Below are 26,387 nucleotides of genomic sequence, written 5' to 3'. Positions count from 1 at the left end.
CAATCAGCTTAACAGCTCATGCATCAAAGCTGCTTACAGGAATAATATACAGAAGAATGGAAAAGAAAATTGAGAATGCGCTAGGTGAAGATCAGTTTGGCTTTATGAAAAATAAAGGAATGAGAGAGGCAATTCTGACGTTACGGCTAATAATGGAAGCAAGGCTAAAGAAAAATCAAGACACTTTCATAGGATTTGTCGACCTGGAAAAAGCGTTCGACAATATAAAATGGTGCAAGCTGTTCGAGATTCTGAAAAAAGTAGGGGTAAGCTGTAGGGAGAGACGGGTCATATACAATATGTACAACAACCAAGAGGGAATAATAAGAGTGGACGATCAAGAACGAAGTGCTCGTATTAAGAATGGTGTAAGACAAGGCTGTAGCCTTTCGCCCCTACTCTTCAATCTGTACATCGAGGAAGCAATGATGGAAATAAAAGAAAGGTTCAGGAGTGGAATTAAAATACAAGGTGAAAGGGTATCAATGACACGATTCGCTGATGACATTGCTATCCTGAGTGAAAGTGAAGAAGAATTAAATGGTCTGCTGAATGGAATGAACAGTCTAATGAGTACACAGTATGGTTTGAGAGTAAATCAGAGAAAGACGAGGGTAATGAGAAGTAGCAGAAATGAGAACAGCGAGAAACGTAACATCAGGATTGATGGTCACGAAGTCAATGAAGTTAAGGAATTCTGCTACCTAGGCAGTAAAATAACCAATGACGGACGGAGCAAGGAGGACATCAAAAGCAGACTCACTATGGCAAAGAAGGCATTTCTGGCCAAGAGAAGTCTACTAATATCAAATACCGGCCTTAATTTGAGGAAGAAATTTCTGAGGATGTACGTCTGGAGTAGAGCATTGTATGGTAGTGAAACATGGACTGTGGGAAAACCGGAACAGAAGAGAATCAAAGCATTTGAGATGTGGTGCTATAGACGAATGTTGAAAATTAGGTGGACTGATAAGGTAAGGAATTAGGAGGTTCTATGCAGAATCGGAGAGGAAAGGAATATGTGGAAAACACTGATAAGGAGAAGGGACAGGATGATAGGACATCTGCTAAGACATGAGGGAATGACTTCCATGGTACTAGACGGAGCTGTAGAGGGCAAAAACTGTAGAGGAAGACAAGAGATTGGAATACGTCAAGCAAATAATTGAGGACGTAGGTTGCAAGTGCTACTCTGAGATGAAGAGGTTAGCACAGGAAAGGAATTCGTGGCGGGCTGCATCAAACCAGTCAGTAGACTGATGACAAAAAAAAAAAAAAAAAAAAAAAAAAAAAAAAAAAAAAAAAAAAAAAAAAAAAAAAAAATGGGATAAAGTGAAGGAAGAGACTGGAGGAACCAGAGATGAAAAGGCTTACATAGCATTAAGAGTAAATGGTACATGTGCAAAAAAAGTGTGCAGTGTTGCTGAACTTTTCAATAGGCATTTCATAAATGTTACTGAAAAGACAGGGGTGTCGAGTTCAGTAGATGCTGCCATAGAGTAACTCAGACAAGTCACTAAAAATGATTACAATAGTATGAGTGGAGCATCACAACACCAGTGAAAGTAATGTCCACCTTAAAATCCTTAAAATCAAAAACTGGTGGCTATGTCTCTGAGTTTAGTGACATTGTAAGTTATTTGTGTAACCAGTCTTGTATCAGTGGAACATTTCCTGTACGGTTGAAATGTGCTGAAGTTAAGACTTTGTATAAGAAAATAGTTAAAAAAAATACCATCAAACTTCCACCCAATTTCACTTTTGCCCACAATCTCAAATATTTCAGAGAATATAATATACAGTCATCTTCTTAACCATCTGAACACAAATAAAATATTATCCAAATCACAACTTGCAAAATGTAGTTAAACAGTGAAAAATGTAGTTAATTTGTTACACAATAAATTACAGGCTACTGGTTTATTTTGTGATCTGTCAAAGGCATTTGACTGTGTAAATCACAGTATACTATGAAGTTAATTGGGTTATTGTGGTGTGACAGGAAATGTTGCAAAATGGTTTAAATTCTATATCTCTGACAGAAAACAAAAGGTTTCAATAGGAATGAAACATATATTAAATCATCAGGCACCATCCAACCGGGAACAACCAATAACATGGTGTCCATCAAGATTCCATCTTAAGGTGCTTACTTTTTCCAGTGTATATCAATCACCTTTCACAGTCACATTACCAGATGCCAAGTTTGTTTTGTTTGCAGGCCATGCAGATATTGCAATAAATAGTAAATCAAGTACAGCTTTAGAGAGGTTGGCTAATGAAATTTTCATGGTTATCAATAAATGGTTCCTAGCCAATTCTCTGTCACTAACCATTGAAAAAACATACTGTATGCAGTTCAGTACGTGTAAAAGGTTGCCTGTCAGTATATGCCTAAAATATAAATACAAGCACATAGAAGAAGTTGACACCGGTAAATTCTTGAGATTACAGCTTGATAATAAATTTAACTGGAAAAAGCATGCAACAGAACTGCTGAAGCACCTAAACAAATCTCTATTTCCTATGTGAATGTTACCTCACAAAGGCGATAAAAAAATATTATGCTTACTTTCATTTTATAATGTCATTAGGAATTATATTTTCTGGGGTAACTCAACAAGCCAAGCTACAGTTTTTCAAGACCAGATACATGCAATAAGAATTATTCCAATATATTTGCTCCTTAATGAAATTTCTCATTCAATTCCCCCCCCTTCAAACCAACAGCTCAGTTCACTGAATCAATACTAGAAATAGAAATAGGAATTACTTTCACAAAGGTTTAAAGGCACTTACTTTGATTCAGCAGAAAGGTGTCCTCTATTCAGCACTACACATTTTCAATAACATGCCAGCAGCCATAAAAAGTTTAACTAATAATAAAGTTCAGTTTGAGAGGAGTCTATCGGTGACCAACTCCTTCCATTCCAATGATCAATTTCTTAGCAGATGTTACAGTATCACATAATGTGAATATTGCATATAATCTGGCTTCCTGCACAAATATTGTGCAATAATGTGATCATTGTAAGAAAGTAGTGTAAAATGTTTATTTATTTTTTTTAAATATTTTCATTGATGACATGTGGCTACAATATCCTAAGAATTATCATATATTATCATATACATCTAAGTGTATTGAACATTTAATATTTGATGACAAGTTTTATATACTTTTAAATATAAATATGTTTAATTTTTTTTCTACCAGTTCCACGTCCACAAGGGCAATTTTGTTTGGGATCTGTTTAAGATACACATAATATCTGCTCTTATTTTGTAAATATTTATTGTGTACTCTTGGTTTCTGATGTGTTCTGCATCCCAGAGGATGTCCTCACTACAAATCAACTGGGACAAAAAATACATCTAATCAAATCTAATCAGGATGAATCCTTATGTTAGTAAAAATACTCCAGATATAAAATGGCTCCATCAAGCCTGTTAGCCATCTGGAGATAAAGTTTACAAACTGTATTTCGTAATGTCCATCTCTAGTACCAGCAGGTCATTTTTGTTTGTCTGAAATTTTGTAATATGATTTTGATAATACTGAAATAGCAAATGTAACATGTGATGCAGTGGCAGTTTTGCCTTATGTGGATATGTGTATATATTTCATGAACTGTTATATTTAAAAATTGTGTTAGTGTGTATAATGTCTGGAGGTTTATTTCGTAATTCATAAATGGCAACAATGTTTACAGAAATGTGCTGCTAACTTTAGACAGTTGTGTCCTTGACATCTATGACAATTGCTGAGGCTGACAGATTCTTCTAAACACTGAACAGGATCAAGACTTTTCAAAAACAGAATGACTGAGACTAAGGTTGAGTGCATTAGCAATAGTCTCCAAAGTAAAGAATATGATTCAGAGCGTACTTAATTTGGAAACATTACAATGTTGTTCAGTTTTAAAAAAAAGACAAAAGAATAGACTTAGTGTTCAATAACTACACATATGCATGCTTTTCTGTCATATACAGGTGCTAATTTATTTCATTTACAGTTGTATTTTGTAGTAAAATATGGTGTGTTTCACAGCAATTTTGTAAAGAATTCTCAAATGTATGGACAGTTTTGAATTTGCATGCGAACGCCCCCAATTTCAGTTGGTACATGCTACCACTGCTGTGATCTAGTAATAAGTCTGGTCAGAAAAACCTCAAGAAGGGGGTGCTAAAGATATCTTGAGCTACCTTTACTTTTACTGTAATAAAAAAATAACCAAGTCACATGCAAAGTTTAAGAAATTTTTATTTAAACTGATTATACACATATACAAGACATTTGCCAACTTATGATATAAGAAAGTTACAATTGTGGTTCTCTTCCTTAAATGATGAAATCTGTGCACCTATTCTTCCTAGAAAATTGGTTAATTATGTCATCAATAGGACAATCAATGTCAGGACGAGTGTTCAACAGAGGTAAGCTGCTACGTCAATCCTCCTTTGTTGTCAACCTCGGCCATGTCTTTATACACCGCAGTGTTGAAAAACTTCTTTTTACTGTAGCAATAGATGCAGGCAGACGAGCAAATATTTTGTACAGCATGTGGAAAGTAGGATGGCCAGATCCAGGACAAACAGACAAGGCTTGCATAACAGAATCACAATCATTAAGGGTGTTTATGCTTGTTTGCTTTTCAAAGAATGGCAGTTCAGTTAAGCACTGATTCAATTTAGGTAACAGATCATTACCATCATGCTTCAGTAGTTGTGAGGGCAAAAATATGTTGAATTTTAAATAATAAATGTTTTCTTCAACAAAACATTCTCTCATGTCAGTCATAACATGGTCCAGTGTTGGAATAAAAACAATTCTTTTCCAGTATGTCATAGCATCATCATTATGATTGCAGTTTTCTGTATTTATAATGCTATGTATCGAAGGTTCTCTGTACAAGAAAACAGTAGAACACCAGACAGAATAATGTATCAAGGTCACCAGAATGGCTGAGTCTTTTCTTGTAGGTATGTGCTAGCAGTCTTTGTGCCAGACAGAAACATATAAATTCCGATGATGTGGACGTGCGTGGTACATAGGAAAGTACAACTACTCAATAACTCAATTCAGTCGAGTCGACTGATGAAAGAAACAAACGAGTAGCATGCAGGATGACTGGCAGAGGCAGTGTGGGTGGCAATGTGGGTGGCCCCGCAAGGAGGTGGGGTGTGGGGGGAAGGGGGGGGGGGACATTGCATGTGCCATATGTATCCTCCACTGAGTCTGGTTGGCTACTGTTTTGATCATGTTAGGTATGGATGAGTTTTGAGCTATGACCAATAAATTTGTGTCACCTGAAAAGAGTCCTTTCATGTCTTCATTAAACTATTTATATCACTCAAGAATAATACAGGGCATAAAACACTTATTTGTCTGTTTATTTAGATCCTACCTGTGAACACATTCTGCCCATTTCAGCACCAACTGTTGGGTATGGCACACTTTTTGAAACATGGAAAATGTTGTCAGTAGAGTACTTATGACCTCACAAAATTAATGCCATATTTATCACTTTACACTACATAGAGTCATAATTTCAGTGAATTTAAAGTATATTTACAATAATAATTATAAGAACCCACATTTACAGCAAGGTGTGTTAGAGGGCCTACACACAAAGAATGCCATTCCTATCTTAGTTTTGGTTAGATTACCAGTACTCACTTTTCCATTGGATACCTTTTAAGATAGTCTTCAAAGATCTTTATTTCTTTTATTTTCTTTAACATGTTGGATACTAAGCTGAAAAATCATTCTACCAATTTCACCTGGCACCCCCATTTCCATTTTGATGTTTTGTTTTATCATCAGTAATTAACTTTCCTAGCAGTGCATGTTCATGAATGTTCTTACTCAGAAAGTGGGTTTCGCTGTCTCTCAATGACACATGATCTGATTTCTTTAGAGGGTGTCACTGCCACATTCTTAAATTTTATAAAAACATGTTTCCAAGGACGTTTACATTTATCTTAGCAGCACACCAATCTGATATACTTTGATGGTGAAAATTCTTTTTATATAACATGTTTGTGTACTTCTACATAGAAAAAATAAATAATAGTCATGGGAATTTTAGTCCATATTATATACAGTCTTCAACGTTTTTCATTAATAAACTTTTTCATTGAGTGCAGCAGGAAAATCTCACTTTCTTGTGCATGTTATCTATGTCATCTCCACTATTCATTCATCCATCCATTATATTCTGTACATTCCATCAAGAACTAGAACCTTTAGGGATGTGGCATGGGTCAAAGACAAAAAATTATACAAAGTTAATCTGTATATTGTGTTAACAATAACTAGTTACTATGCTGTTTAGTGCTATTCACACTTTGCTGTCTAAATATAAACGAATAAATTAGAAAGAAAGTGGCTACAATTCATATACTCATTTATATAAGCTCCTAAGGTTTGTGGTGTTTGCTTAATGAGTACAGTAATTACTTATTTCTGTATATCTTTTTCATTTTTGTTATGCAGAAATTCGCAATGTCGTAATTCTTCTCTTGTGTTCTTATGACTGTCATCAAATGAGTTCAGATTATGGTCATCAAAATCTGTTGTTGCCAATAGGCACCCCTTTCTTCCATGAACCCATGTTGTGATGAATGTACTATTTTAATACTTTAAAAACAACCAAAAATTCTGTTACCATTACTTCAAAGACTTTACCAAGCTTGGAAATCACCCTGTTGGCTCAAAGTTTCCTAATTTGTATCTGCTATTATTATATAACATTTAGCATTTGGGACATAAATACCCACTTAATACAAATACTTCTATAAGTAGCAGGCTTCAAACATACCATTATATAGACAGTAGATAGCTTTTTGTGTAAGTTAGATACATACATAGTTTGAAGCATCAGATAAAAAGAGAAGCAAGAGGAAGAACAGTGGCATTTTCTGAGCAGTTGCTTTTCTGCTAATAATATATATTACTCACACACTACTTGAATGCATCTAGCACAGTGACTACTAGGGGCTAGTAGGATCAATAGAAATTGAAGGCACTTGACCAGCACAGATATCTTTCCCTTGCTACTGACTTTGTTAGCAGACAACAGTGAGTATAACATATCATCTACTTTTGATTGTGAAAGAAGACATGACTTGGGGAGTTACGCACACACAAAACAAACATTGCTACTGAACATAGAATGGTGATAACACTGTCAGTGTACACTGCATTGTACTGAAGACTAAGATTTCCAGAGACCTAAAGCAACTGAATATCAGTCCAAAGTCATAACCCATCTTCAACTTTTATTAGTTCTGCAACTCCCATCAACCACCATGCAGAGTGAAATCCTGTGTGATCAATAAAGTAATTTAGAAGTAAGTCCCATAATTATCAATGTTAGTAGACTAGCAATAGCTGCAGTTTGTTGTTAATATACTTTCCATAATAGCTTGCAATGACTGCTTCTGCCAATTGATGTGTAATTCGACTCATTTCACATCCCAAAAGGTTCATGCAATCTACAGGCCACAACACATGAATGAATGAAACAGTTAAAAACTGGATATTATGTACTCTCTTTTAAATAATATGGCAAAAATTTTCTCCTGTTTCAATATTTAATATATGTGTTAGTGGATTTGGTAGACTGCTACTGCGGAGCATTATGAAATGTAAAGTATCATCATCTAGATTTGAATCATTGAAATTTCTTCCTATGTTACTTCAGTGAATATGATACGTTTCTTACAGAATTTTATGAATTTTGCCCACTTCACCTGCTTTCTTTCTCGCAGTAAATTTATCTGACACAGCTATAAAATATTTGTTGCAGTTGCATCTTCGGGTCTCTACCTATTTTGCCACTTATACTGTGATCATTTTTATGTTTTTCCTCTGTTTTTGTTTATGAATGACTGTAAATGTTCACCATAGTTTTGAAATTTGTACATCACTCTTCTAAAAATGTAAAATTTTGAGTTTCGATTATTTTTACATACGCTTTTACTTCTGTTTTTGAGTGGAAGATTGCATGTACTTGTGGCCCCCTCCCCTTTCTTTAAATGTAAAGAGCATATTACAACGTAAGTTTATTTTTTGCATGAATTTTTCATTACTTGCTTGAATTTTTTAACAACTATTACCCAATTTTGAGTTGTTTCATTCATGTGGAGAAATTTTGTGAATGTTACCTTATGTTTTCTTTAAAGAAGCTAAGATCAGAAAATAAGTCATCAGAATAATCTTCTTGTTTAGCTGTCCCAAAATGTAATTTGTGAAGTCACGTATTAGTACCCCTATAATGATTCCTCTATGGAGGTCAACATATGAAGCAATTAACAAGTTACACTTAGAAAATAGGGTTGGTATTGTGGTGTACTTTCTTAGAAAATGTTTGCAAGAAATGTAAGGAGTAAATCACCTTTATGCAATCAACCTCATTAAACAACGATCAATGAAGCTGAGCAAGCCACTTCCCTCATAAGCATTAATGTATTCAAACATTTATAATTTACAAAACATCTGCAATGAGGATATGACCAAATACAAGAGTACAGCAGATGAAGTAAAAGTCACATGCAAACGGAAAGAGGTGTAGTTTGTTCCTGTGGTAACATTGGGCAACTGACCGTTTCCAAAGAGCTTAGATGGTGCAAAACTATGTCCTTTGTTTTGTTGGTAGCTGCAGAAGGCATCTGCATTTGTCACATGTAGAGCAGTTCATTGGTTTCTCACAGAACATAGTTAACACACTGACACCTTATTACCTGAATTTTTACCATTCTCAGTTCCATGTAAAAATATATGAACCAGTGCATAATAATAATTATAAAACAGTCCAACCTCCTGGTGAGTAATGTATCAAAAGAGGATGATGCTGACAATAAACAATGACTACCATGCATCTTCTACATGCCTGCCTTTTCTTCATTATAGCCAGTTTTATGGCACTGACTTCTTTTGTGATAAATCCCAACAATAACTGGGTGAGGCTTACTTTAGCAATGTCGAGCTAGCAACTTTGATCCACTTCAGTACAATTCACCACATAATAGCAAAATAAAATGAAAAGACGGGGAGAGAGAGAGAGAGAGAGAGAGAGAGAGAGAGAGAGAGAGAGAGAGAGAGAGAGAGAGGAGCAGGAGCAAGGGGAGGGGGAGAAGAAAAAGGTTGATAGGGTCACTAAAAACATCACATGAGATATTCATTTCTAAATCATAACATTTTATACATTAATGAGTAAATGTCCTTTAGAAAGGAATGACTGAAATACTAAATATGTATTAGTATTGTCTGCAGTTGGCATGAATAGCCATGGCATACTGATGTCATTTTTAATTATAACTTACATTATTGATGATGATAACACGGTCGGTGTCTGGCAGGTTTTGAATTTGATGTGTGACCAGTATTCGGGTTTTATTACGTAAGAATTTGCTGATGCATTCTTCAAATAGATGCTTGCCAACATGGGTATCCACTGCTGAGAGAGGATCATCCAAAAGATATATGTCAACCTCACGATATACTGCCCTGAAACACGTTACTGAATACATCATATGGGTAACAACAGCTTTATTGCTACAAGAGCAGGAGAAATCACAATCAGTCACAATTTCCTTATTTTTGTAATTTAGCTTCTATTGAGGAAATCACACAAAAAGAAGCTCATACGGAAGTTAGGCATTTTCTACTGTGTAATATTCTATATCATAATTGTACTATTTGGAAACCTAACCACTATTTATCAACACAATCATCTCAGAATTAAGTTGTTTGTATGCAAGAAAAGCAGAGAAAAAGAACAAAAATGTAATGAAAAGGTAAATGAGCCTCGCATTGAACAAGTATAATAGTAAAATGTTTTCCTGCACTCAACATCATAGAACAATGATCAAGAAAATTTGTCTGTCAGCATTGCTGGAATGTTACCTACAGAAGGAAAGCAACATCTTATTTCTAATTTTACAATAATCGGTATGACAGATAAATAGTCCATACTAGCAACATTAAGGTAGGTTATGGCTTAGTAATTTGTTAACAGAAAATTCATTAGAGAAGCACATTCCACATAAAGCAGCAAATACTAGACAATGGGTTACTCTAATAACACAGGCTCCTCAGACTGGCACTAATAAATCTACAACTTAAATTCTACCAAGCCATTTTCTAGTTAAATTCTTGCATATTTTACCAAACTTCAACAACATCCTGTAATTTTAATTCTTAAATTAATTATGCAATGAAATGAGTGTTCAGAAGCATTATAAACCTTTCAGAGAGAGCTTGTTTGATTAAAATCCAATATTTTGTATGCAGTTATTATCATTCCCAATCACTCACACCACATCAATTCATTTTTTCCTCCATACAGTAAGTCTTATGTATGTTATGTGTTCTAACCCAAGAACACTATAATTTATTGCTCGAACAGTACACACACATGGAAGGCAAGGTACACTACAATTAGCAACACACAAGTGGCTAGAGGAGCCTTGCACTCCCACCTTCATAGACATTGTTTCTGACAGGGGTGCAGCTGGGAGGCTGCGCACATAACTGCTGTCATATTAACAAGCTGGATGGCCTCTAGTGGCCAAATCAAGCACAAACTTCATCTTGAACTATGAAGCAGTGTGCACGCAAAACTGATAGTTAAAGCCTTCTGTTTCATTACAACTGCTCCAGGGATTAATTAGCTATGCTTATTTACACAGGAAACCATTCCCATCCCTACTCATAGTAGTGCTTAACAGTTTCTTATGCCCAACAAAATTTTGTAAAGACAGTAAGTCATATGTACACCAAGTTTGGCGTTGAAATTTCACCATGAGTTCCATATACAGGGTGTTACAAAAAGGTACGGCCAAACTATCCGAAAACATTCCTCACACACAAAGAAAGAAAATATGTTATGTGGTCACGTGCACGGAAACGCTTACTTTCCATGTTAGAGCTCATTTTATTACTTCTCTTCAAATCACATTCATCATGGAATGGAAACACACAGCAACAGAACATACCAGCGTTACTTCAAACACTTTGTTACAGGAAATGCTCAAAATGTCCTCCGTTAGCGAGGATACATGCATCCCTGATGGGCTGATGCAGCCCTGGAGAATGATGTATTGTATCACAGCCATCCACAATACGAGCACAAAGAATCTCTACATAGGCAAGATCTTTGAAATGAAAGTCAAGAGAGTTGAGGTCAGGAGAGCGTGGAGGCCACCGAATTGGTCCGTCTCTACCAATCCATCGGTTACTGAATCTGTTGTTGAGAAGCGTACAAACACTTCGACTGAAATGTGCAGGAGCTCCATCGTGCATGAACCACATGTTGTGTCGTACTTGTAAAGGCACATGTTCTAGCAGCACAGGTGGAGTATCCCGCATGAAATCATGGCGGTGAATCGAGGAAGTACAGTACATACTGACGAAACTAAAATGAGCTCTAACATGGAAATCAAGCGATTCCAGACACGTGTCCACATAACATCTTTTCTTTATTTGTGTGTGAGGAATGTTTCCTGAAAGTTTGGCCGTACCTTTTTGTAACACCCTGTATACACAAGAACCCACATGTATGTGTATCTCATTTCATACAGGTCAGTGTTACGTTTTAAACTTAATACTCATCATCAGCAGACGATTATAAGAGCAAAGCATTTTACCTGGCCAGATTAACTCGAGCTTTCTGTCCTCCTGAGAGCGAGGTTCCTCTTTCTCCAACCACTGTGAGGTCTCCTTGAGGTAAAAGTTCTAAGTCACGTTGCAGGGCACATGCATGTATGACTTGTTTGTATCGCACTTTGTCATAAGGAAGACCAAACAGTATATTCTGGCGCACTGTTGCTGCGAAGACCCAAGGCTCTTGGGACGCGTATGAAAACTTTCCTGTTGTATGTAGTGATCCCTCCTTTAGAGGTAACTCCCCTAATATTGCTTGCAGAAGAGAACTCTGAAATATATAAATAGTAATGATTTTTTTTGCAGTAACATCTAAATAGAACTCTACTGAAAAAACCCTATCCTTTCAGTATGTTACACACCTCACATACAAATATATTTGTTTTGGATGTACTTAACTGAATTAAAATACTAGAACATATTAAACATCTATCACAAACATGAATTTTGACTCTCACTTTGAGACACAACAGATGAATCCATCTCAACCTGGGGTCTCCTTTCCAAACTTTCTCAAGCTATCCATATTCATCTGTGAGGAAGGCACTAAAAGTTCCAACAGCAATTATATGAAATTCATTGTCTGATTTATAATTTTCTGCTTCAACAAACTAAAAGGAGATGTGAAAAACATTTCCAGCAATTTACTTTCTAGGCACATGGCCAGTAAACTATAACAGAAATACATTAATTCTAGTTACAAATAATATCAGACTTTAATTGTGTCTATTTACTGCAGTAATATATACATTACAAACAAAAATTAAGAAATAAAAATATTTAAAAAAATCTGTTGAATGTCAAGACAGTTTTCTGGATTGACAATGAGGTCATTCCATGTCAAGTCATCCAGGCCACCTCATCCACCATCCCAGATTTAGATGAAACTTTGTTCATTCCTTTTCCCTATGCAGATAAGTAAACATACAAAAATTTAGCTTTTATCTCTCTCTGATTCATTTTTATGGCAAATCACTTTTATTTATTCAGTGCTTTTGAAATCTTAGTGGTTTACTTCAGGTTCCCGAGAAAAGAAATTGAAAATATAATCTGTTTGGGGAAAAAAAGAGCAGAAATCCCGTTAAATTCATTTTCCCAAGCACAGGGTTAAATTTCTCTATTTGTTCCAGGATGAGGTATGGCCATTCTTTTTCTTTCATACAAATTCATTAATGTATGAAGGTAAATTGGTAATTCAGTACTGATAATTTGATATTGGTAATCGTAATTCACAGACAAAATCCACATCACATTTTTTAAGTCTAATGACATTCTACACTAGAAGAAGATCAACAAAATGTTATTGAGCCACTGTTTCTCAGAAATCTTAGCAAAAAATGAAGTAATCGTACAAGATTTTCTTTTCTCGAGATTTTTTGAATGGTTTCCACCTTCTTTTCTTTCAAAGTTTATTCTACTTTCATGATTTGTGCACCCTCAAGCATACCCAGGGCCAGTTTTGCTCCCTTGAAATCATTTTTGATAGAGAGTTTGAGAGATACGTTCTTGTGCCTCCTTACGTAGTTAATGTTCTTTTCTTTCAGAGCAGCTGTCTCACACTCAATTGATTTTTTTCACATCATTGATCTTTAAACTTCTTTCCACGATGCCTTTGGTTTTGTTCCTCTTTTTGCTCTTCTTCTAATTCAGTTTTTCTTTCCCTTTCACATTTTTCCTTATAAGCAGCATAATCTGCATGTGCTTCACGTGCATACCGAATGTGCTGCGAGTCAATGGACACGGAGAGAAAATGGTGTAAGATCCCATAGCATTCCTCAGAGTTAAAACACAGTTTCAAAAATCTGTCTGCAACTTAACATGTCATTTTAATGGTAAGTACCAATCCATCTTTTCCTACATTGTTGGTATTCCTACCTAGAGTTTCCATTGTTTGTTTAAAAAAAATCTTCCAGTCATTGCTGTCTTGTCTTCTCCTAATTTATGCTTCAGAATGGAATATCTTCTTTCTGTGTCCACATTTCCATTGGACAAAGTAAGAGAAGCCTAAACAAGGTTTGAAACATTTGGATACTTTTAAATCTATGGATGATAAGTCTTTTTGAGATGTGCTGCTATCAATAATTGTCAATACCTTTGTCATCCAAAGATGGGCCATCATTTTCAAACTGTAGGGCTGTCTACTTGTGTAATAAGTAATTATTTTTGCAAATTGTAACATGCCACTACAGCTTATGGTCTTTATTATTTCTTTGTGGTCTAATAACGTAAGATTTTTCAGTGGTGCACTCGACAAGCACGTCTTTTCCATCACATGTTTGTGAGTGGCAATGTAATGTTTTTGGGTAATATTTACAAACCACAGCTCTTCACATTCATCCAGTTTACTAAGCTTTTCAGTTACTTGTCTGATATCAACTAGTCATTCAAGAGGAAGCAGGTAATCCTCAATCCAAAAATGTTTAAAGTATGTTTTCTGTTTCTGTATGCAACTTGTGAACTGAAAGTGTTTGGCTTTGAATGTGAACTTATTGAATAGTTCTGCAGATGAAATGAAGTTCTGCTTTTATGGGAGGGATTGTAGGGTTTGGACTAAACATTAGCAGAATTTGCTTATAGAGGTATATGCTTAAGAAAGTAATACTGAATACCATCCCACTGTTCCAAACTACTCTTGGCTGAAGGTCCTAAAGTAAAGCACCTTGTGGTTGTATGCCTCAAAAACTTAAGATGTGGAATCTTAAAATTAGATTAAATTCCTTTAAATTCTTCTCAGCAAAGTGGCCAACTGTCAAAATAATAGTATATATTGACCACAAATTGGGATGCTTCTTCACATAAGCACTCCAAAGCCTTTACATAGGCATTACACATTGTATGAATGTTACAAGTTCTGGTGGCTATAAGTTGTCTGCCTCAGATCTCCTGGACATCAGTATCTAAAAGCCTAAACAATTTTTATTGATGTTAGGTCCATCTGATCCCTATCTGATCACATACTTTAAACATTTTTGGCTTGAGGATTACCTGCTTCCTCTTGAATGTCTAGTTGATATCAGGCAAGTAACTGAAAAGCTTAGTACACTGAATGAATGTGAAGATCAGATGGAAGTTATTTTGGAAGAAGTTGGCTTCACAAAGTACTGCACATAATTTCTCATTTAACATTGCATCATCTGCCTTGCCAACAAGCATGTTCTTAGGTGACACATTGTTATGCAACAATTACTCTCTGACCAAAGTGTAATGGTTGTTTGTAATTCTTTTTTATCCTTAACAATGATCGTTTTATCGTAACTCAATCTGCAATATGATGAACATGCTTCTTCTATCAATTCTATGAACATGCTTCTTCTATCACAGCACCACTTTTATTACTACAGTAAAATTAGAATATGGCACAAAAATAGAAGCAGTTGTAATAGAGGAAAAATAGTTAAAAAAGATCAAAAAGGTACAGTCTATCCCAAATTGTAGATGCTCTACAGATTAGATTTTATCTACTTTCATCACGTGAACGTTTTAAAAAGCTAAATGAATGAACATGAATACAGAAACTGGACAAAAAAATAAGTAACTTATTTTTTTCATAAAAGATCAAAAAGGTCAAAAAATGTGACAAAAATTAAAAAAGGCAACAAAAGATGACAACACTTAAAAAAGGTGACTATAGGTGAGATTTGACTCCTCACACTGCAAGTGACATTCTATGCCCTGAGAATTATTTTGCAAAAAAGATATTAAGGATTATCCTTTTTCCTTTATGTGATATTTAATGTAATGGTGAACTGTGTTTTTTACTAAATAAAATACAAAAAATGTAAGATACATCTTTCTCATACCTCCCAATCCTTGCACTATATTGTAAATAACAATGAAATTTCACATAGTTTGGATGATAAAAAAATAGTAGTTTATTTTCAAAATATTAGCAAGGGTTTTGTGCCATTGCCATGTTAAGAACAAAACTTTTAAATGTTGAAGAACTTTAAAATGAAACAATGAGTGATAAAAAATACTAAAAACTTGTCATATTTATTTTTCTCCATCAGTAGAACAAACAAACAAAATTCTACCAAAATCTGAGATGATGGGTGAGGAAATGACTTTCTCTGGTAAAATGACAGTTTAATTAATTTTTTCATTTAAAATCAAGAACATGTTTTTGAAATATAATGAGGACATGAGAATAAATAAAAAAAGTGTTTAGAACACAAAATTCAGAAAGTTCATAAAAAAGAACAAATGAAACTGAAAGAAAAAATTTAGTAGCACAGAATCAATAGAAAAATTATCTCCAAACTGAACCAACATTTTAATAATGACAAAGTGTGGTAACTTGATTAGTCGACGACTAAGAGAAAACACAAATGTGGAATATCTCCAGTTGTGGATTCAAATGATCTCAGTGTCTGTGGTATATCAAAATGCAGCTTACACCTACATGTAATATGCATCCTAACCGTGTGTTGCATGAATTTTCCTAGTGAATCATTAAAATGTGTGTGTAACTAAAACAGGTCACACATTTATGTGGATTATTGTTCTCACAAGTAGTGACTTGACAGAGGGCATGGTGGATGAAAAAAACACATGAAATGTGAGGACAGCATCATACACACCACTTCACCATGACAGTCGTTTGTAATTCTGAGAAAGTGACTACCATTCCAACAGTAGCAATAAATTTGGGACAAGTACGAGACACTATATGTGATTTGCAGCTTGTGGACAATTTTGCGAAAACTGCATTGTATCTTCTACGCCACATGGAAAATTTTTCACTTCACCATGTGAAAGGTTTGAAGTAGAGCTTCTGTGAAATATGGAAAGTAGGAAACAAGGTACTGGTGGAAGTAAAGCTGTGACGACAGGGCATGAGCTGTGCTTGGATAGCTCAGATGGTAGAATACTTGCCCACGAAAGGCAAAGGTCCCGAGTTCGAGTCTCGGTCCGGCACACAGTTTTAATCTGCCAGGAAGTTTCATATCAGTGCACACTCCGCTGTAGAGTGAAAACCTCATTCTGAAGCTGAAGTGTCAGACACAACATTGGCATCATTGTTGATCAAACAGCTGCCTTTTCTGGTCAAGTACGCTGTGGCTGCAAATAACACTCCAGGCAACTTCCAGCAAGTCCCAGTATTCTTGAGCCTATTGCACAATCCAGTGCTTGCCATGATATCAGCACACACTTATGACAGTGTTGGTATCATTCCCACTTTGAACGGTTGGCTTCAGAATGTACACCTTTGTGTAATTGCCAACACGGTAGTGTAGGCATGACAGGTCACCATAATGTGCAAAGATACTGTACCACTGCAACAACTGAAATATCTACCATATCACATGATATGACAGTGGCTCATAAAAATTGTTCCTGACTCATAACAATTGTTCTCAAGAAGACAAATCCCTTACTACTATTGGACATGTGACTCTTCTTGTCACATCAACTTGACAAATCATGGATCACAAAGTTGGAACACCACATCACTTATACATCCAGAAAGTGTGTGTGTCCCACAGATATTTAATCTACTTGGGATCCGACATCAGCCTATATCCACCGGCAAAGTCTGAAGACCAATCTTCTGTTGCATCCTGGCTCACTGCCACTAATAACTTGAAGATACCTATTTTTTGACAATGCATTGAGGTGGTGAGTTTGGGTTTCTAGAAGAATTTCCAGCAGACTTTTCTGATTGTGGATGTCGCTGAACCAATTCTTGGAGCAGATAGCAGATTTTTTATATAATTTTCACATTGACATCCATACGGAGACTCAACTCTGAATCAACAGTGAGGGTGTTTAGACAGTACATTGGTGTGAAGGAAAGAAAGAACGCGAAAAGGATTATTTCCCATTTTGACATCCTGCAGGCATCACCCCTTCTTTTAGTGCAGGACACTTGTGATGATGATCACACAGCAAATAAACAGGTAGATCCAGTCAATACAACTTGAGATTCTCTTTGTTGTTACTAAAACATGTGAACTTCAAAACGACCCAGGTTTCCTTCAACCATTTGCTTTATATGGATGACATTGAAAGTTGGGCAGCCATCATCAACTGATGCCTATCTTGCTTCACACACAGGCTGTTAACTCTGCAATGTCACCAGATAAACATGCACACCCAACACTTATGCCAACTTACGCAACCACTGACAAGGCCATTGCTGGACAAGCCTCCACAGGTATCTTTGCAGTTTCTTCCCTTTAATAGCCAGTCTGCACCAAGACAGGGCATGTAGCATGAATATTCATTTGTCCCAGGAGCTGCACTCTCCAGAAGAAATGACATGATTAGCTGAAGACTAAGATTGAAAATGAAAATGTGAAGTACCTCTGATTTTGAAGTAATATGTATCCTCATTATGTGTCGCAAATGTTTTCCTAGTGAATCAACAAAGTTTGTGCAACTAAGATTATTTGTACTTTTTTGTGAATCGTTGTTCCCACAAGTTTCCACAAGGTTGTTAGTTTACAAAAGAACTTTGTTAAGACTAGCATGTGTTCATTCCGATGTGCACCATAGATGTGGACACATCATCTTTGTCAGTAGTACAAAATAGAAATCATCATCTCCTACACACAATTATACATGCCATTGTCATCAATGGACATAATCTCAGAATAGGTATCTAAAAACTATACGTACACAACTCTTCAGCTATGTATGTACTGCATGTGAATGAAGTACAAACAGTTGGGAATATGTGGTTTGTGAATAACTATTCTGAGGCCATTAAAAGTAATATAACTCCGTGAAGCAAAAATAAACCAGTAGACCTTAAACCAGATATTAGATCATTCACTGGATTCACTATTTTAATTGTAAAGACAGAACATCATTAGCTGTTACTGTTATTGAAAGCACAGAATTCCAACATACCTTGCCAGATCCAACAGGGCCCACAACTCCAAGCAGTTCACCCTTATAAACTCTCAAGTTTACATCATCCAGAGTATTGTTGGTGAGAGTTTCCGTCCATTTAGCAGAGACGTGTTCCAAACTAACTGCTATCTCTCCCTTTAACTCTTTGTTATTTTCATGATTCACATTATTTACAGCCAAAATGGTTGAGGTTCTTGTCTCAATTAATTCTTCATTCAAAAGGAATGCCTAATAGAAAAAATAACATCACTTAAGCAATTAAACTAGAAAGATCTCTCTCCCACTCTGCAATTCCATAATAGGGAGCATGTCCCATACACTATGTGATCAAAAGTATCCGGACACCTGGCTGAAAATGACTTACAACTTTGAGGTGGCCTCCATCGGTAATCATGGAATTCAGTATGGTGTTGGCACACCTTTAGCCTTGATGACAACTTCCACTCACAGGCATACATTCAATCAGGTGCTGGAAGGTTTCTTGGGGAATAGTAGTTCATTCTTCATGGATTGCTGCACTGAGGAGAGGTACTGATGTCAGTCGATGAGGCCTGGCAAGAAGTCAGCATTCCAAAACATCCCAAAGGTGTTCTACAGGATTCAGGTCAGGAATCTGTGCAGACTAGTCCAATACAGGAATGTTATTGTCATGTAACCATTCTGCCACAAGTCGTCCATCATGAACAGGCGCTTGATCGTGTTGAAAGATGCAGTCACCATGCCCAAATTGCTCTTTAAAAGTGCTTAAAAGGTGCTTGAAACATCAATGTAGGCCTGTGCAGTGATAGTGCCACACAAACAATAAGGTGTGCAAGCCCCCTCCATGAAGAACATGAGCACACCATAACACCACCACCTCCGAATTTTACTGTTGGCACTAACACGCTGCCATCGGATCGCCACATTGTGTACCGTGATTCATCACTCCACTCAACGTTTTTTACCTGTTCAATCATCCAATGTTTATGCTCCTTACATCAAGTAAAGTGTTGTTTGGCATTTACCGGCGTGATGTGTGGCTTATGAGCAGCTGCCCGACCATGAAATCCAAGTTTTCTCACCTCCCGCCTAAATGTCATAGTACTTGCAGTGGATCCTCTTGCAGTTTGGAATTCTTGTGTGATGGTCTGGACAGATGTCTGCCTATTACACATCACAATCTCTTCAACTGTTGGCAGTCTCCGTCAATCAACAGACGTGGTCGACCTGTATGCTTTTGTGCTGTACATGTCCCTTCACATTTCCACGTCACTATCACATCCGAAACAGTGGACCTAGGGATGTTTAGGAGTGTGGAAATCTCATGTACAGATGTATGACACAAGTGACACCCAATCACCTGACCACATTCGAAGTCCATGAGTGCTCCATTCCGCTCCCTCATGATGTCTAAGGACTACTGAGATCACTGATATGGAGTACCTGGCAGTAGATGGCAGCAAAATGCACCTAATATAAAAAATGTACGTTTTTGGGGGTGTCCGGATACTTTTGATCACATAGTGTATTTACCATATCCTCATATCATTTGACCTTCCATTATTTACTGTGAATTCTATTCCACTTGCTACCTTTCTGTCATTATAAAACAATTATTACAGTACATGTTATAAATTAAAAACTCATAATTCTCAGAAATTTAGTACATCACCAGTCTCTTACAGATAATAATGTTGTTGAATGATTACAGCAGGGACCAGCCAAGTCATGATGTTATGGCACTGATCTTATATTCAGGAGGAGGGAGTCTGCTCTGCCCGGCCATCTTCATTTATAGTTTCCTAAATCATTTGAGATAAATGTTGGGACAGTTCTTTCAGTTAGGCCATGGCTAACCACCAACCCTATCCCCATAAAAATATAATTTTCTGTTTGAATGCATATTTTCATTGTATTATTATGACAAGTCATTTATCATCATGAGATGATCCCTGGTTGAATGAGAAAAGAAATATCCACTGTTGTCAATTATGTGGACTAAACAGCAAATTCTACCTCACAGTGTACTAGTGACCAACAAATCGCTTAAAGTCTTTATGCTTTGAGCAAAGACTGTTCCCTCATCCCACATAAACTGAAATCCCTAATACCCTTTGGCCTCATCGTTATCAGCTGTCCAAAAAGGGTGATACATACATACAGACATACATTAATACTTGTTCCATAGATCATAAATATGACATTTCATAATGTTGTGGAATATGTCACTTTAACCTAAGTTTTCTTTACACTAATTAATTAATTATTTTCTGTTATCACTTCATATCTAAGAATTGATCTATTGAGTAGAAGGAGTTGTCATTCAGAAATTCTTTTAATTTGCTTTTAAATGTTAGTTGGCTATCTGTCAGACTTTTAATACTATTTGCCAAATGACCACAGATTTTTGTAGCAGCATAATTCACCCCTTTCTGTGCCAAAGTGAGATTTAATCTAGAATAGTGAATATCATCCTTTCTTCTAGTGGTGTAACTATGCACTTCGCTGTTATTTCTGAATTGGGATGGGTTATTAATGACAAATTTCGTAAGTGAATATATGTATTGCAAAGGTACTGTGAATATCCCGAGTTCCTTAAATAAATGTCTGCAAGGTAATCTTGGATGGGCTCCAGCTATTATTCTGATTACATGCTTTTGTGCAATGAATACTTTCTCTCTTAATGATGAATTTCCCCAAAATATGACACCATATGAAAGCAGTGAATGAAAATAGACATAGTAGGCTAATTTACTGATATGTTTATCACCAAAATTTGCAATAACCCTAATAGCATAAGAAGCTGAACCTAACTGTTTCAGCAGATCATTGATGTGTTCCTTCCAATTCAATTTATCATCAATGCACACACCCTGAAATTTTGAGTATTTCTGCCTTAGCAACAGACTTCCATTCATAGTCTATATTTATCAATGGTGTTATGCCATTTACTGTACACAATTGTATAAACTGTGTTTCCTCAAAATTTAGTGACAGTCCAGTTGCAGAGAACTACTTAATAATTTCTGAAATACATTATTCGAAAATTTCCTCAGCTGATTCTTGCTTCTTGGGTATGATTAATACACTTCTATCATCAGTAAAAAGAACTAACTTTGCATCTTCATGAATACAGAGTGGCAAGTCGTTAATATATACTAAGAACAATAAGGGACCCAAGACTGAACCCTGTGGGAGACCATTCTTGATACCTCCCCAGTCAGAGGACTCTGCTGGTATTTGTAGACTATCTGTACTGTTAATTTCAACCTTCTGCATTCTTCCAGTTAAGTATGAATTAAACCATTTGTGCACTGTCCCACTCATATCACAATACTTAAGCTTATCGAGAAGAATTTCATGATTCACACGATCAAAAGCCTTTGAGACATCACAAAATATCCCAATGGGTGATGTTAGGTTATTCATTGCATTTAATATTTGGTCAGTGAAAGCATATATAGCATTTTCTGTTGAAAAGCCTTTCTGAAAACCAAACTGATCTTTTGTTAGTACTTCATTTTTACAAAAATGTGATGCTACTCTTGAATACATTACTTTTTCAAGAATTTTGGATAAAGCTGTCAGAAGTGAGATTGGGCAGTAGTTGTTAGCATCAGCTCTATCCCCTTTTTTATGCAATGGTTTAACAATAGCATATTTCAGTCTATCTGGAAAAATTCCCTGTTTCAGTGAACTACTACATATGTGGCTGGGAATCCTATTTATTTGTTGGGAATAAGCTTTTAGTACTCTGTTGGAAATGCCATCAATTCCATGTGAGCTTTTTCTTTTGAGTGAATTTATTATTTTCCTAATTTCAGTAGGTGAGGTGGGTTGAATATCAATTCTATCAAATTGCATAGGTACTGCCTCTTCCAAATACTGCCTTGCATTTTCTAATGAATAGCTAGAACCTATTTTCTCTACAACACTTAAAAATGATTATTAAAAATGTTTTCTACTTCTGACTTCTTGTTAACAAACTTTTCATTGTGTTTGACTTACCGAACGAAAGGGCTGGCAGGTCGATAGACACACAAACAAACACAAACATACACACAAAATTCAAGCTTTCACAACAAACGGTTGCTTCATCAGGAAAGAGGGAAGGAGAGGGAAAGACGAAAGGATGTGGGTTTTAAGGGAGAGGGTAATGAGTCATTCCAATCCCGGGAGCGGAAAGACTTACCTTAGGGGGTACATATCCATCCGCACATACACAGACACAAGCTGAAATGTCTGCTTGTGTCTGTGTATGTGCGGATGGATATGTGTGTGTGTGTGTGTGTGCGAGTGTATACCTGTCCTTTTTTCCCCCTAAGGTAAGTCTTTCCGCTCCCGGGATTGGAATGACTCCTTATCCTCTCCCTTAAAACCCACATCCTTTCGTCTTTCCCTCTCCTTCCCTCTTTCCTGATGAAGCAACCGTTTGTTGCGAAAGCTTGAATTTTGTGTGTATGTTTGCGTTTGTTTGTGTGTCTATCAACCTGCCAGCACTTTCGTTTGGTAAGTCACATCATCTTTGTTTTTAGATATATTTTTCCCATGTGGAATGTTTCCCTGTATTATTTTCATTGTGTTTGATAGAAATACAGTCTTCCTGTGCTCCCGGTTGCCCTGTTTCCCTTTTCACAATATTCCAAATTGTTTTAATTTTATTATCAGATGTGCTAATCTCAGACATAATGCACATACTTCTGGACTTTTTAATAACTTTCCTTAATATGCAGTAGTTTTTATAACGCTTCACTGTTTTGGGATCATTACTCCTCCTAGCTATAAGATACATTTCCCTTTTCTGTTTACAAGATATTTTTATCCCTTTAGTAAGCCATAGCTTTTTACGTGGTTTCTTACAATTATATTTCACTGTTTTCTTAGGGAAACTGTTTTCAAATACACTCACAAAGATATCATGAAATAGGTTAAATTTTAAATCAGCATCATGTTCCCTGTACACCTCATCCCAGTCTGCTGCAAGCTTCCCCTAAAATTTTGAAGTGTTAAATTGTTAATAGAACACACTATTTTGGAGGACTGTTCTGCTTTACTGTATGGAGCTATCTCATATACGGTACTGTAACTAGCTGTGCATCATGATCAGACAGACCATTCTTAACAGGAAAAGTGTTTATTTGAATAAATTTATCTTGGTCTACGAAAACGTTATCTATCAGTGTGCTGCTTTCCTGTACCACCCGAGTAGGAAAATCAATAACTGATGTCAAATTGAAAGAACCAAGTAATACTTCAAGTTCAAGCTTTCTATCTGACTCTTTCAGAAAATCCATGTTGAAATACTTTAGTAAAGCCATAATTCCAGCTGCTTAAGAGCCAAATTACATCTTTTACTGAACCTTTGGGGATATTACAGCTAAGAACAGTTTTTCCAGTGACAGTCACTTCAGAGCGGCATTCTGTTGACTATTATTATAGGGTTTCACTATATTCTTCTTAAACCCAGTGTCCTGACAATACAATTCTTGCCTGAATAATTGTGGTTGAATGAGTACTACACTTTTGTCTTTCTTCATCACAAAGTATGACTCTTCTGAAACCAAAGTCATGTGGATACATGCAAACCATTATGTAGTCTTATATATTGGCGGGGATACCAATTATTCCATCTCTGGAATGAACAGCAGTTTATATGTGTCACTTCAACTAATTCACTTCACTTCTTGTGAAATCTTCACTTAGATTATCCCTTCAGAAATGTGTCTGTGAGGGATACCTTTCTTTTCCATTACACAGTCCTATAAGTCACTTGGCCTAAACATTTGCTAATATAATATCCATTAACAGCCTAGCTGCCATTGTATTTACTGTTTTCTCCACGTGTAATTTTTTCACATTATTTTATTGTGCCTAGCCACCCATATTTTGTAGGAAAAATGTTCTCATACAAATAACTCATTTCAGCTGTGGACTTTAATAAGTAATAGATTACCTTCTTACAGCAGTTTTTACAGGAATATAAGTAAAACATAGTTTGTACAGCACCAATCTTATTAATACGTTACTAAACAATGAATTATTCTATCCATATTACTTGCTAGTATGAACAGACCCCTGTTCCCTTTGCAGCAGCAATGAAACATGTTTCATTAAAATAATGAAAATATGTATTTCACAACCTACTGTTTGCTGAAATTGTATTTTGTGAATCAGCTTCATCAAGGCAGTTTCAAATTCCCTGTCTCACGCACTAAAACCCTGGCCTTTAAATGTCCTCAGGTCTCTTTATGATTACCATTTTCAGAAAGCCAAATTTAAAACATGCCTTTTGGACTGTATGCTTTCCTGCAACCTTTCCTTTAACCAATTTTTATATTAATTTGCACACCTGTTAAAAAACAGTGCATCTTGAAAGCATGCCAATTGAATAAAAAATTAAGAGTATTGTACCATCCGTGCCCCAAAGTACCAGTATTTTTCAGGCTGATCACAAGAAGCTCCCCATAAAAGAAAACGAGCACTGATTTCTGATCCACGAAGCATCCATAACAATAAGCATCATACTACACATTTTATTACTGGAGTTATTTGGAGTACCTGCATCATCATTTATGATCTTTCCAACATTGATCAATCCCAAAATTTTAGTGAACAGCTATACATTTTATAGTAATCTATAAATCACAATAAAGAATCTATCTCAACTTGTACTGTTATGTTACATTCCATTTTTTCTTTCAACACTATTTATCTTCATGCAGTCTTGCTTTCCTTATTAGCTCTATCGCCTATCTCAACTTGTACTGTTATGTTACATTCCATTTTTTCTTTCAACACTATTTATCTTCATGCAGTCTTGCTTTCCTTATTAGCTCTATCTATTTGATCTTTGTATTTAATTTTCTGATTTTTTAAATTTATATTTCATCTTCTCTATATGTAGTTACAAAATCCTATATTTGTCATCTGCACTTCTCGTACCACACATTTCTTCACCAAACCCATGTGTAAGATTTCTTAGTGACTTATTTTTCCTTGTGCCATTCTTGGCAAGCTCATGTGATTATTCCCCTTGAAAGAAATTGTCATTTCTTGATAGCTCTACTCAAGATTTGTTCTATTATGTTCCTCTTAGACTGATCCAGTTTCTTCTATTTAAAGGGTCCCATAGATGAGTAGGAGACTGCAGCAATCAATCGCAAAAGCAATTGATCACTTTGTATATCACACGTGTGTGTGGGCAAATAGCAGTGATCAGTCACTGGTCACATATAAATCCCAAGCAATATGATCAATTTCAAATGTGATTCTTGTGTGCTGTAAGGCTGCCCAGCTGTTTAGCAGTGATGTACGGCAGCATCATTGTAACTTGCTTGTCTAGTTATTAAGCATGGTTCTGTAGCTTTGTTTCACTTCATTTTGCCCTCTTTGAGTAAGAACCCTATGTTACAATTTATAGTTCTTCATAGACCACAAAAATTCTGGGAAGTGAAGCCCAGGCCAGGGATTCCATTCATACTTAGAAGTGATACAAAATACTTCTTCCAATTATACAGCATTTAGCATTCTGAAGCATGTGCAGTAGATGTAGAAGTGATGGTTAGTACGCAGTAATAATCATGATGCACGGGGATCCACCTGCTGATTTTGAGTTATTTTTGAAACATTTAAAGCATTCTTAAAGCTTTTAAGTTCTAAACAGAATGGCATACCGTAATATTGACATTTTAATTTACACTCAAGCGCCAAAAAAACTGGTATAGGCAAGCGTATTCAAATACACAGATATTTAAACAGGCAGATTAAGGCGCTGTGGTCAGTGATGCCTACATAGGACAACTGTCTGGTGTAGTTGTTATCTTGGGTTACTGCTGCCACAATGGCAAAATATCGAGATTTAAGACAGTTTGAACATGGTGTT

The 26,387-nt window shown here is 36.0% G+C and overlaps 1 protein-coding gene across 1 annotated transcript in view; it reads right to left on the bottom strand.

The window, feature by feature from the left end:
* Positions 1-26,387, bottom strand: part of LOC126455701 (ATP-binding cassette sub-family C member 4-like) — a 285,023-nt gene that overhangs the window by 81,402 nt on the left and 177,234 nt on the right. Inside the window, exons 9-11 of the mRNA XM_050091469.1 lie at positions 18,524-18,754; positions 11,653-11,939; positions 9,328-9,511 (exon numbers count right to left, since the gene is read on the bottom strand). Of these exons, the coding sequence (XP_049947426.1) occupies positions 9,328-9,511; positions 11,653-11,939; positions 18,524-18,754 (702 nt within the window). The remainder of the gene's footprint in view (positions 1-9,327; positions 9,512-11,652; positions 11,940-18,523; positions 18,755-26,387) is intronic.

This window comes from Schistocerca serialis, chromosome 2, assembly GCF_023864345.2.
Source record: "Schistocerca serialis cubense isolate TAMUIC-IGC-003099 chromosome 2, iqSchSeri2.2, whole genome shotgun sequence".
NCBI lineage: Eukaryota > Metazoa > Arthropoda > Insecta > Orthoptera > Acrididae > Schistocerca > Schistocerca serialis.
The sequence above is the reverse complement of the archived record's forward strand: the minus strand, read 5'-3'. Positions and strand labels throughout refer to the sequence as shown.